This window comes from Triplophysa rosa, linkage group LG20, assembly GCF_024868665.1.
Source record: "Triplophysa rosa linkage group LG20, Trosa_1v2, whole genome shotgun sequence".
NCBI classification, from domain to species: Eukaryota; Metazoa; Chordata; class Actinopteri; order Cypriniformes; family Nemacheilidae; genus Triplophysa; species Triplophysa rosa.
This window is the reverse complement of record NC_079909.1, coordinates 17,652,559-17,665,507: the sequence shown is the minus strand read 5'-3', so window position 1 is coordinate 17,665,507 and position 12,949 is coordinate 17,652,559. Positions and strand designations below refer to the sequence as shown.

Here is a 12,949-nt window from a genome sequence, read left to right as displayed (position 1 = left end):
TCATACACCTATGGAGCTGTGGATTCATCTAATGCAGCGCACCCAGCACCTCTGGTAACAAACTGTGCATATTTACAGAAGTATGTTCAGGTTCTTATGTCTTAACTGTTAGTGACAGGTTTTGTGAAAACGCTATTTGCACTCATTTAGTGACAAGTATGCTGCAGCACAGTGAATTAAATGCGCTGCTTTTACCTTCTGCTCACTGCAGAGAATAGACAGAGGAAGACCATTCCAAAACGTACTGTTTATCTTGCAGTTTAGTCCAAGGGGGCTGGATCATCATCACTCTAAACTGCCCGCACCCGCGAATGACTTCTGCCCCTAAAAATCGATTTTTGGACTTTTGTGAATCGATTCAGAATCGTCCACATCTGCATCGCGATGCATCTAAGAATCAATTTTTCCCGCACCCCTAAAGGCAACCATATATTTTTTTAAGCTTCTGAAAAATGTCTTTCAATAGCCCTGCAAACAGGAGGGTTGAGGACGCAGGCAGATTTAAGGGCACTCAGTAAGCGACACTTCTATATTTTCTGCTGGCTTATTATATTAAAGGGACAGTTCACCCAAAACTGAAAACTTTATCTTTATTTACTTACCCTCAAGCTGTTCCAAACCTGCATAAATTTATTTGTTCTGATGAACACAAAGGAAAATGTTTCAGTTCTGTGACATCATCGACTACCAAAAGTGAGATATTTTGAAGAAATTTAGGAAAGCAAACAGTTCTGGGGCACTTTTGACTACCATTTTAACTTTTCCTACTATGGTAGTTAATGACGTCCTAGAACTGAAAATTGCTACCATTCTTCCAAATATCTTCCTTCGTGCTCAGCAGAGCAAAGAAATGTATACAGGTTTGGAACAACTTGAGAGTGAGTAAATGATGACAGAATTTTCCTTTTTGGGTGAACTATCCCTTTAAGTTCACTTTTGCAGGTGTTGTAGCTGAAATTGCAACGTTTTACACATAAGCTAAGCTGTATTCCATTAGAATACAGTCTAACCTACACTGAAGCTCATAAAAAAGATGACATACTATAAATTGTCCAGTTCATTGAACTCTCCCCATCGGCTCATCTACATCTCTCTGAAAAAAATCTCTTCTCTGTGGTAATCTATTCTGCGTCAGATTCCTTCAATAGTTTAATGTCATCTTGTTAGCATAAATGTTCGTCCGTTTATTAGAGAAAATCCCAAGCATAATCACCTACATAAGTAGCTGTACATGTTTCTTCAGTGTGCATTTGACACATCATTCATGTCTGTTTCACAAACAGAGCTGAGGTACGTAACAATAAGTATACATAGAATTAGTAAACTGTTAAAAACGTCTATATTTCCCGGGCAAACAAAACTTACCATTATTTCATTTTTTATGACAGTGGTAGTAGCCAAGTCACAGTTTTATTAAAAACCAGAGACCATTGTGGTTACATTTCTTTGAATGATGAATTTCACAGGACCATTACTGAGCTCACAGCAGAGCACAGAACAAAACCAGATGTCTGCCTTGCAAATGATGTCACACAAACACTGTATACATTAACTGAGAGGAGGAGCTCATGTGACCACAAAGTTAACACAGCTGCTCGGAGACAACACACGGCTTGTAAAATGATTTCATGCACTGTTTGCAATGGAAAAGACCGGCTATATAATAATAAAAGAAACAAAATAAAGAACTGGATCATTCATTCATTCATATCAATTTAATTCAGACAAAGTCGTGAAAATACATGCATGGGTTTCTTACCTTATCAATAGCCAGAGGAAGTGGTGCTGAAACAACACTGGAAGAAAAAAAACAGATTGTAAATGGTTTATTAAGAGAAGAGGACGGATCTACTGACCCACAGCGGCTCATAGGCATGTGAATAAAGTTAGGCGCAAATATTTGCTAGGAGACTCACTTGAAGTCAACTTTGCACTATGTTAATCTTTTACAGTAATGCAGGTGCCTAGCAACCAGCCTGATTGACAACTGGTTAACCAAGGTTTTGAGACTTTCCCCAATTGACTTATAACATTGAATGTAGTGTGAAGAAATTCATTTAATACAGAACATTTTGTTTTAACCAGAAAACACCGGCACATTGCGCTGCACGTGTGGGAGTCCTTGATGACAACGTTTAAGTTTACTGATATTAAAAGATCATATAATAATCAAAAGATCTCTTTAAAATGTCTCAAGACAGTAACTTTAGCTACATCACTCAACTCAATGAGCAAAGTTAAACCCAGTTTGCAGTGTTGAAATGACATAAATAGGATGTGGGTTCAAAAGGTCAGAAGAGATACCCGAAAGACTTTGAGCCCCAGAGAGAAACTAGGCAGAGAGAGAAACATAAAATCTGACATCAGCACTGGGTGTGATAACCGCCATCGAAGCCTACTTGAAGAAAAAACATTAATTTAAAACTAAACATGGAGAAATTTGGGTACTGTGGCTTTACGCTCCTCTGATGTCTGAATGGCATTAGCAACATGGGAACTCCAACTAATTGCATGATCATGACTTAATTCAACAAACCATTATACAGACAACACCAGAAAAACTATGAATTGGAAACGTATGTTTTTTTGTCTTAAGCCCGTTAGAATTTCGGTTTGCTCTGGAAAGTTGACAAACTTTGGACAGCAACACATTCTTAAAATGTACAGTCTCTCTCTTTTGGATAAATGGATCAAAAATACTAATGATATCATCTGCTCAGTCGACTTGTGTGTGTAATCCAGTAAAGTTCTGTAAAGAACAAGAAATCCTCCTCCCCTTATCTCTACAACACGTACTGTAAGTAGCTAAGGAATACAGGTAAATGCTGTGTTTGTACAGCCATGGAAAGAAATTAAGAGAATATTTCAAAATTACTTACAGTTTTTCTAAATGTACCATTTACAGATGTGTTTAGGTACAATTGTTTCATTCTGTGAACTATTAACAATATTTTTCCCCAAATTTCCCCAAATCGTGTTTCTATATGTATTTATTTGCAGAAAATTAAAACTGGATAAACAGGTGAAAATAACAGAAAAGATGCTCTGTATTTTTTCAGACCTCAAACACTGCAAAGAAAACAAGTTCATATTCACTTTTAAGCAATACAACAGTCATATTTCAAAATGTATTTAGGAAAAATTAAAAACTTATTTTTTATGTGATAACCTTGTTTTCATCACAGTTTTCATGAGTCTTGTCATGTTATTGGATGACTTTGTCACTTCTAAGGTTCTGGACTGTATCACTGGACTGTAATGACCACAATACATCTAGAAATGCTGATTTGAAATGAAAATTTACAGTCACTTAATATTTTCCACGGCTGTATATGTGTCCTGATGTTGCTTCATGGGCACTATCACTACTTCAGGACTTTAACATTCTATTCAAACAAAGAGATAAACATTCGCACATTATAGCGGAGATGTTGCTTATATGTGCAAACACACTCGTATGTTATCAAATTCCTTAATTATGAAATGGCCTCTATAAACATGCCCTTAATACCTGCTATACAACATACTAAACCATAATACAAGAGATGAGAAGATCAGATGAGTTTAGGCCTCACTGAAACACACCCATATAAAAACGTCCCGTCTGCAATGGCGCCAAAACACATTTCAAGCCTTTCTCCCCCATGTTTTATGCGTCACTCCTTTAAAAGGCTAGCTATCATACTTCGTGCTGAAGTCGTGTTACCTGACATGTAGCAAAAACAGACTTTATAGTGAGAAATCCTTCAGATGTCTAGCTGTCTTCACATCCACGTCTGTGACCTTAGGGCCGTAGTAAGACATTTTTCTTGCAGCCACACTTTCACGCTCTCTTTAGCAGCTTGATAACACGGGTAGAACTTCCTCGCTTTTGCAAAATCAGAAACAGAATAGTTGTCCGCTCGACTCGACACCATCCACGCCTCTCCTCAGAGCAGCATTCAAAGTTCAAGCCCCCGTCACGGGATAGTTCCAGACTCTTGTGAAATAAAACGCTCTGAAGTCCCTCAGCTCCAAACTGATCCGAAGAGCTTTCATTTTTCATAAATGGTGAAAATCAGGCGGGACAATAGCTGTAGAACCTGATCCCCTGGCCGTCGGCCCCTATGGCAACTGCTCAGTAACTGGTGCACAGAAACAAAGCCGACGGGTTGGAGAGCATTCCAGCTGACACGAGGGAAGATAGTGGACGTGAGATGTCCAATACCAAAAACAGTTATGCAATGGTGAGACACAAACATTCAGTACCACTTCTACTCTGTTTACCGTACCATTTAACATAAACAGCAGGCGGTAAACAGTACACGCTACAAATAATTTTGTAAATAGTAAATCAAAGAAGATTCAAGTTTGCTTTAAATCTTAAGAGGTTTGTGTAAGGGTATGAGGTTAGGGGATAGAACATATCATTAATCCGGTTCAAAAACAATGCATGTCTTTGAGATGTCCTCACTGTTGTGGTGGAACCTGTGTGTGCGTGTGAGCTTGGGTTTATGTAAGCCAAACATGAGTCACAGCAACTCTTTCCCATTCCAAGTCTGAAACACACACTGTTAAGGTGGCAGATTTAATATGGCAGTCGTGTGCTCAGTAATATGTTTTGCGGCTTGTTTTCTGATTTGCACAGAAGAGCTAGATTACAATTAAAGAACAGGAAAAATGGGGCTTATCGCCCTGTTTACCATGTGGTGCAACATCCATAAATATGATGAATAACGCTGCCTCATATAACAAAAGCAGTCTAACAGGAGGGGACATAACAGGGTTTATAAAGCAACACAACTACAAGCACTCAAATACATTACGTTAGTACTTTAGAAACTAATAAACAATATAAATTCACTAAGTAAACTGGAAACAATGATCCAGTTGTCCGAAAATCTGTGATCAATTACACTGGGAATGCAGGGATGTGGAGGAAACGGCCATCTAACTTCAATATTTTACTCCCTCCCATCCCAGATAGGAAATATAAACAACCAACATCAGTCAGACGCGATCTCATTCATTTCAATGGAGAGCTGGCGACTTTCGGCGGCACGAGGGACCAGTGACCGTTGGCGACAGGAAGTGGGCGTGTCCAGCGATGGGAGTCAATAGGGCTGGGTATCGATTCTGATGTTCCGATTCGATTCCGATTCACAAGCTCTCGATTCGAGTCGATTCTCGATTCGAGTCAATGATTACCCAGATAGCAAGCAACCATTGAATCAATGTTAAAAAATACTTGATTTGTCAATGTTAATTGCATTGAATCAATATCACTTTTGCACCTGCAATTAATGTAGACATTTTTTAGAAATTTAAACAAATCACCATTATTGTGATCAGGCAACTCTTTTACCACTTTCAATGTTTACAGCAGTGCTTTAATAAGAACACTTATACATTGATAAAGAAAGAGATGTTTTGAAAAGTTTACTTTTAAACATGGCCAGTTAAAGAAAACTTAACATTAAAATACAAGAGTTCATATAATTGTGATTTGTTGAAATTTCAACATTTTTTCAACGTAAATTGCAGGTGCAAAAGTGATATTGATTCAACGCAATTAACATTGACAAATTAACAATTTTTTAACATTGAATCAACGGTTGCTTGTTATCTGGGTATAGATTTAATACAAATCCTATAGATATTTCTAAAAAAGATCAGTAAATATCACATTACAATGGTGAATAAAAAAATGAAATGAAGAGCCACAAACCTGTATATTAAACTTTAAAACACTTGGGTATATTGAAACAGAACAGTTATTTTAAATTTAAGATGCAGTATAACAAACAAAATTTCACAAAAATAGCTGTAAATAGAGGCTGCAATCATGTGAACCGCTGCCTTTTATATGAAGGTGATGTTAAATTCGACAACACACCCGGATCCCATGTTAATTAAGCAATGAATGAAGAAAAAACCAAATAAAAAAAACAACCAATAAAAAAAGAAAAGTGACATCTAGTGGATAGAAGTAGCAATAACATTAACGTAAATGAATGTTCAGTGCTTGCGTAAAAATGAAAGAAAATAAAATCGATTCACAGCTTTTGAGAATCGATATTGAATTGATCCGTTTAAAAAAACGATTAATCGATTTTTTTGACCAGCCCTAGGAGTCAAGTGACAAAAGTTTATTATAAAAGTTCAACTTTATTCAAATGGTGAGCGACTTTCGCAAGCAGCTACCAATAGGAGTAAAGCAGTGGCGCTCACGTCATCCATCTCTAATCAGTTACTGGAGGGTTTGTTCAAACTGTTACTAGGACAACCAAAGCTAACTGCTTCTAACGATCTCATAGCAAGAGACAAGCGACACACAACGACAAAATCGCTGGCTGTCTGAACGGGGCATTAATGACTATCAAATCTCATCAATTTCCCCTCCTTCAATAAATCTACCCATCACAAGAGGAACAGAAATCTATCTAAACGAACATTACGTCTTCTAAATGGAAAGAGTAAAAGCATTTTCAAGAGAAGATATCTTAAGCAGATGTCTTGTGTCAGCTTTCTGGAAAGACTTTCAGCAGGCTACGGAGATTCAATGATTCCAGAGAAAAGATTTCTCTGGATGCCTTTTTGACCTCGATCACACCACGTACAGTGAGCTAAAGCCCTTACCCACAAACACAGATAGCGATCCCTCGAAAACGTTTATAATAAACAGAAGAGCTCGCAGACACGCAGATAACCCCAAACATGCATATCCAATGGCCTGGATGGGCTCCAACGGCTCGGCGTGTGGCTTCTATAAATATATCTCTACAAGCATGCACTGAGCCTGGAAGCGGGATGTTAAAATGCGACTGGGTCGAAAGCTCATCCAAGGAGGTCCACTACAGTAACATCATACAATTTATACTTGTTTGATCACAGAAAACACGGGGTACAGTAGGAGTGATGAGTTAAACCGGATGAATTTATAGAAGCTCTCAGAGAAGGTTTGAAAGTCAGTTACTGTTAGCATGTAAAAGGCTCGTGCAGGATGCTAAAACAGGGCTCACAGAGACGTTGTCTCTCATTTTTCCCTCAAACCCCCCAACAAATGCATTAAGCTAAACAAGCTGAACATCTTGCAAGAAAAGGATCCTCACCCACCCCTAACAAAGAGGAAAACTTCCACACCTTGCACGCTAAAACGGGAAACGCATAAAAAAAACACACAGCGCACACACCTTTCCACGTGAACAGCTTTAACAGGTCCTGCCAACACTGGGAGGTCACAGGGAATCGTTCATTGAATGAGCCATCTGCTTCCTGAACGCCTTGCATTAAACACTTTTTATAGCCCAGTGATGTATGCAGTCGAACACAGCATTCATACAGTGTTAGGAAATCCCTTCCGTCAACAAGACTATCAATATCGCTCTTCATGAATATAATAAACACCAGCAAACCCGAGCATCACGTTACTAACAAGACGACTGGCTGGCTCTGTACCCAGGAGGAGGGTTCAATCGTGCAACATTACACAACCTTTCATCTAAATTAGGAAGTGCATCACAGTATCTCAATGCAGCGAAAAGACACCCTTGTTGTTACAATGGAAGCAGATGGAGGTGAGTAAAACCCATGAGCCCCCTAACAGAGCAGGTGGTCATCTCTCGCCCCGGGACAGTCTGGTGTTCATGCAGCATCTCACAGAACCAAATCAAGAATCGCTTATTGTGCAAAAAGCTAAAACCAGTTATTTTTGCTTAGTATGAGAGGCTAAGTACAAAGGCAGGTAAACATAATTTGTTGTAAAGTGTCACCTAATGGCTGGAATACACTACAAGACTTTTAAAATCGGAACAGATTTTTTTTAATTAGACATCATACACTTGCAGACTTTTTGAAAGTTTCAGATAGAAACACACTAACTGATCAAATCTGCAGACTGGCACAGACTTTCTGCAACAAGTCCAGACTGAAAATCTGAGCAAATGTAGTGTATTTTAGCCTTAAGTATCAACCTATCTGTAGTTTCCTCTGAAACAGGTATAGGCGAACATTGCTTTGAGCAGAATGAGTGAGAAGAACTAACAGGTGCAAGCTTAAATTCAAATATATAAGATTTTATCACATTAAGTGACATGTTTTTATAAGCGATAACGCGAAGATCCAGTAAGCACAGCTACCTTCAACACAACACACCGGGGTCAGTAAGAAACTTGAAAAAATTAAACAGACCTAAGTTTCAAAATATTTTTGTGTAACAGGTCTTACTCTGAACGCCGGCGTGCTTCCATGCCATCTGGTAAGAAGAGCTTGATGGTGGACACTATACAGCCATGAGTGACTGAAGAGAGACAAAACAACACACAGAGAGATACACAGATCAGAGACGTTTGGCCAAACCAGTTAAAACAAAATACTGACAAAAAGTATTATTTAAACAACAAGAAAGATTTTAAGGCAAAAAAGCAGTTCAATCAATCTTAACTGTGACAAAAATAAAAATGACAAGCAAGGTTGTCTAAGGTAAAAGAAGCTGATTTCTCGTAGCATTAAAAGGAAGTGTGTTTTACCAGCCATATAAATGAACACAAATGAACATCCAAAATATCCACCGCTACACACTCATAGCTATCAGGAATTTTCTGTTTAAATTTATGGTTCACCCAAAAATAAAAATTCTGTCATCATTTACTCACCCCTCAGGTTGTTCCAAACCCGTATAAATGCCTTTGTTCTGCTAAACACAAAGAAAGATATTTGGTATGATAATGTCAGTAACCAAACAGATCTCATCCCACATTGACTCCTATAGTATTTATTTTCCCTACTATGGCAGTCAATGTGGGGTGAGATCTGTTTGGTTACTGACATTCTTCTAAAAATCTTTCTTTATGTTTAGCAGAACAACGACATTTATACAGGTTTGGAACAACTTGAGGGTGAGTAAATGACAATTTTTATTTTTGGGTGAACTATCCCTTTAAGCATGATAACAGAGAGACAAATTCCTGATGTTCTGGTTAGACGCAGCCAACTTGCTAACAATGGCAAGTGTTAAATAAACAACTGCCAAACAAGACAGAGAAATGATTGAGCCTAGTTTTAATACCTAGTAAGACTGTTTGAATAGTGTTAAACTCACATGTTCCTAACAGGTTGTCTTGCTCACTGATCACATAATGCACGCTCATTCTGCTATGAAGTAATGTTTGCCTTCATTTGCTCTAAAGGGCTAAGTTAATTTGCATTTGGATCTGATTGAGAAAGCGCTCATTGCCTGTACTTCAGTTACGACACCGCCTGAGCAGCAACAAGCCAAAGTTCTGGGGTTTCAAAACACAGACTCTATTGCCTAATAGATTAAGAAAATTAAATGACAGAGACAGCCAACAGCATACATGCGTTGCTTAACTTTGCAATCAGTCAAGCAGACATTTTGACAACCATCAATGTACAGTTCCCTATCATTGCCTTAGGGGGCCGCCACGCCCCTCCAACGGCACCTCCCGCCCCCCTTGAAGGTCAAGTTAATTTTATTTTTTATATAGCGCCAGATCACAAGAGAAGTCATTTAAGGTTACCTTTCTTATATAACATGTCTACACCTTGTTCTCGTATTAAACAAACTAAATAGCATTATGTTATTTATCTTATTTACATGGCGGCATAGGCATGTCATCTCGGTTTCTACATGGTCACGCCTTTACAATTCTCCTCTGCTCTCCGTAACGAGTTCCGCCCCGATGCTCTTGCACACAGAGACATGTGCGCGCACATCTACAGGTAAGCACACTCCCACCAGCAGACAGAGAGCCCGTGTGGGAAAATAATATGTCACGTCAACCCCCTGAAATGCAGATCAAAATATTGCCATTTTTAAACACTCCCAGGGTGGTGAAAACGGCAACATTCGCTCTCTTGTTCCGAGTCTAAGTACAGAAAAGACGCATGCCCTGCCCCTGACAAGCAACAGTCCAGTTACCACCGGATGACAGGTTTTCACCTAGCTTATCCTTCGTTCTATCCGGACCACGAGACATAATAAACCATTAAAAACATTAGACTATTTCTGTAGTCTAAATTGAGCAGCACGTCTACATAACTGATCTGCATACATCACGCGCACTCAGGGAAAGTTATGTTAATTATTTTGCAGCTATATCTTCTAATATCTTTATTTAGCGCCAAAAGCGCTTCATTTGAACCCTTTCCGCTCTGTGAGTGCTGCTTCTCCCACCAAAGACGCGTCGCATATAAAGACCTGCAGACACCAAGAGCAGGTCAATAAATGGACACTTTTACTGTAACGCTTAAGCAAACAAAAATGTTTTTAGCTGTCAGTCAGTTTACTGTTTGCTATATAGGTTTGTGACAGATTATAAACCATAACGTCTTGTATCTACATTTAGCATTAATGATATTAAAAGGATTAAAAATCAGCATGTTAAGAGCATTTCATAATGAATCATGTTTTATTCAGAAAGATTATTTAGAATCAGTAGTATGAATGGCATGGAAAGGCTACTTGTTAGTAACTTTGTAAGTACTTCTCATGATAAATGCATTTCAATTGTTACATTTGTTGTCAATAGTTTTTTAAATATTCAAATAGACTAATAGGACTTAGCTTCAGCACCATAGCCTACAACACATTTTATCAGTTACCAGGACGTACTGTGGCTATCAGAATATAAAATAAATGGCCTGATAAAACATTAGATTGATTGATTAAATATTATTTATTAAAAAAAGCATTGTCCGGACCTCTGCCGCAAAATAATATAGAGACCACCCCCCCAAACCGTAAACCTAGGGGAAACACAGAATGTATATTGAATTTGAATTAAACAGCTACTTGCAAAAAAATATGAACATAAAAAATTATGCAAGTTTAAATTAATTGTGGTACAGAACAGCTTAGAAAGCACAAATGAAGCAAAAAGAAGACCAATGCACAAATTTTAAATTAATTTAATTATATAATTTCCTGCACAAGTGTTCAATTAGGCCCTATAGTATAGAAATTGACAATGGAGTCTTTAGTCTGCTTTTAACTGCTTTCCTGTAGCTAAAATCAGTGGTTAGAGCATGCGCTAGCAACGCCAAGGTCGTGGGTTCGATCCCAGGGATTGCACATACTTAGAAACAAACGTCTAGTATAATGCAATGTAAGTCCCTTTGGATAAAAGCGTCTGCCAAATGCATAAATGTAAATGTAGTCTGACTGCTGAATTTTGTGACAAATGTGTGTCAGAGTCATGTATTAAGCACACAGAAATATGTGGTTCTACAAACAATAACTACAAACTGATATATGCATAAATAAAAGGTACTAGCCAACAAGAGATGTATCAATTTCCTTCACTTATCAAGCAGCAAAAGGCTTTCCTCACCTTTCCGAGTGTTCTCGGTCACATCTACCCCAAACTGGATGATGTCACCGGAGAGGACCTCACAGGGAGGGCTCTCCTCCGACCCGCGGCTCAGGCGTTGGCTGTTAATGAAAGTGCCATTGCTGCTTTTGGTGTCCTGGAGATAGAACTGTAAACAGAGAGACCATAAGATTACAGATGTGTCACATTCAGCAACAAACCGTTCTGACGTGTGCAGAAACTGCCGTCCTTACCAAAAAGGATATAGTGTAACAAAAAGGAAATAGTGTTTCAAATCAGGAAGTAGTCAAACAAAACCTGACCAAGACATGATACAAATCAAACACATTTAGCTTTTAGAGATCAACATATTCACTGTCAAGGCAGAGTTTCAGGCATGTACTTGAATAATAGAAAAAAATTCTAGACAAGAAAATCTATCAACTACCTGTCCTGCGCCGTAATTTTCTGTAATTTCATAAGTATAGTTATGTTTTGGATATACAGATATATTTTCATAACAAAACATGCATAAATAATCTCAACTCCCTGATTCCTTAATCATTTTAGAATAAATGCAGCTGAATTGTCTGCCTCAGACAGAAGATGAATAGACTCACTGTCAAACACAACAGTATGAGTAACATTCTTTCTTCCGCCCATGAAAGAGCCATGATGACACAAAACCAGCATCCCACATCATCGCGAGACACTATGAGGGCATCAGTGTCAACAGGTTCATCAGGTTAAGCCACAGGATGAACAATAAGCGGATTGGTGAGACACAACAAACCTCCACAGCTAGCAAAGACAAACCTCAAACAAACGCCCATGATCTTTTAAACATTCTCTTAATACTAGTTTAGGAGAGATGTATGGATGAGGCAGCGTCACATTCAGAGTCATTTTTCACCAGAACCAGAGTGAAATGTGATATTAGATATCAGCTCTCTGACTGTCTGTCTGGTGGTGACATCAGTTCAGAACCTGTGGGCTTACACGGACTCATCTCACCTTCAGAGACATTTACGTTTTTATTTTCAGTCAAAAAGAGTCACTCCCAAATCTCTATAATATTTTGGTCCCAAGCTGACTCGGGTCCCTTCTTTAATGCAAATCATTGTTCACCTTGTCATCAGACACGAAATAAATTGAAGCATATTTCATACCTGTTGAAGCATGACGTCTGCCAAAGTTGAATATTTGTTTATAAATTATCAGCAGCAGTAAAAGCGATACTAGCCTTAGCAAACACTAATGACACAGCATTTGACTGTTAATTTTCTCTAAACGCTGCTCTGTCTGTTGAGGTGTCAGTGGCAGGGCAAGATGCATCTTTACCTATAATTATAAGGAGCGTGTTTGTGAAAGCAGATAAGGGAGGTTACTGAACCCCCTTCAGTCTTCAACAGCAAGGAAAATATCACTAAAGCACCTGCATCTGTGAGCAAAGTCACAGCTACTGTCATGTGCCCACTGTGTGCTCGAGTGTGTGTGTGCGTGTATGAGAGAGAGACAGAGAGAGAGAGAGAGAGAGAGAGAGAGAGAGAGAGAGAGAGAGAGAGAGAGAGAGAGAGAGAGAGAGAGAGAGAGAGACAGACAGAGAGAGACAGAGAGAGAGACAGAGAGAGAGAGAGAGA

At 38.6% G+C, this 12,949-nt stretch overlaps 1 protein-coding gene across 6 annotated transcripts in view; it reads right to left on the bottom strand.

The window, feature by feature from the left end:
• Positions 1 to 12,949, bottom strand: part of slmapa (sarcolemma associated protein a) — a 46,467-nt gene that overhangs the window by 21,584 nt on the left and 11,934 nt on the right. For 5 of the 6 annotated variants that reach the window (XM_057361557.1, XM_057361556.1, XM_057361559.1 and 2 more), the window contains exons 2-4: positions 11,331 to 11,478; positions 8,206 to 8,278; positions 1,760 to 1,796 (exon numbers count right to left, since the gene is read on the bottom strand). In XM_057361557.1, coding sequence (XP_057217540.1) covers positions 1,760 to 1,796; positions 8,206 to 8,278; positions 11,331 to 11,478 — 258 coding nt within the window. Of the gene's footprint in view, positions 1 to 1,759; positions 1,797 to 3,706; positions 4,178 to 8,205; positions 8,279 to 11,330; positions 11,479 to 12,949 lie in introns of those variants that run through there. The other variant, XM_057361562.1, reaches the window with a different exon arrangement.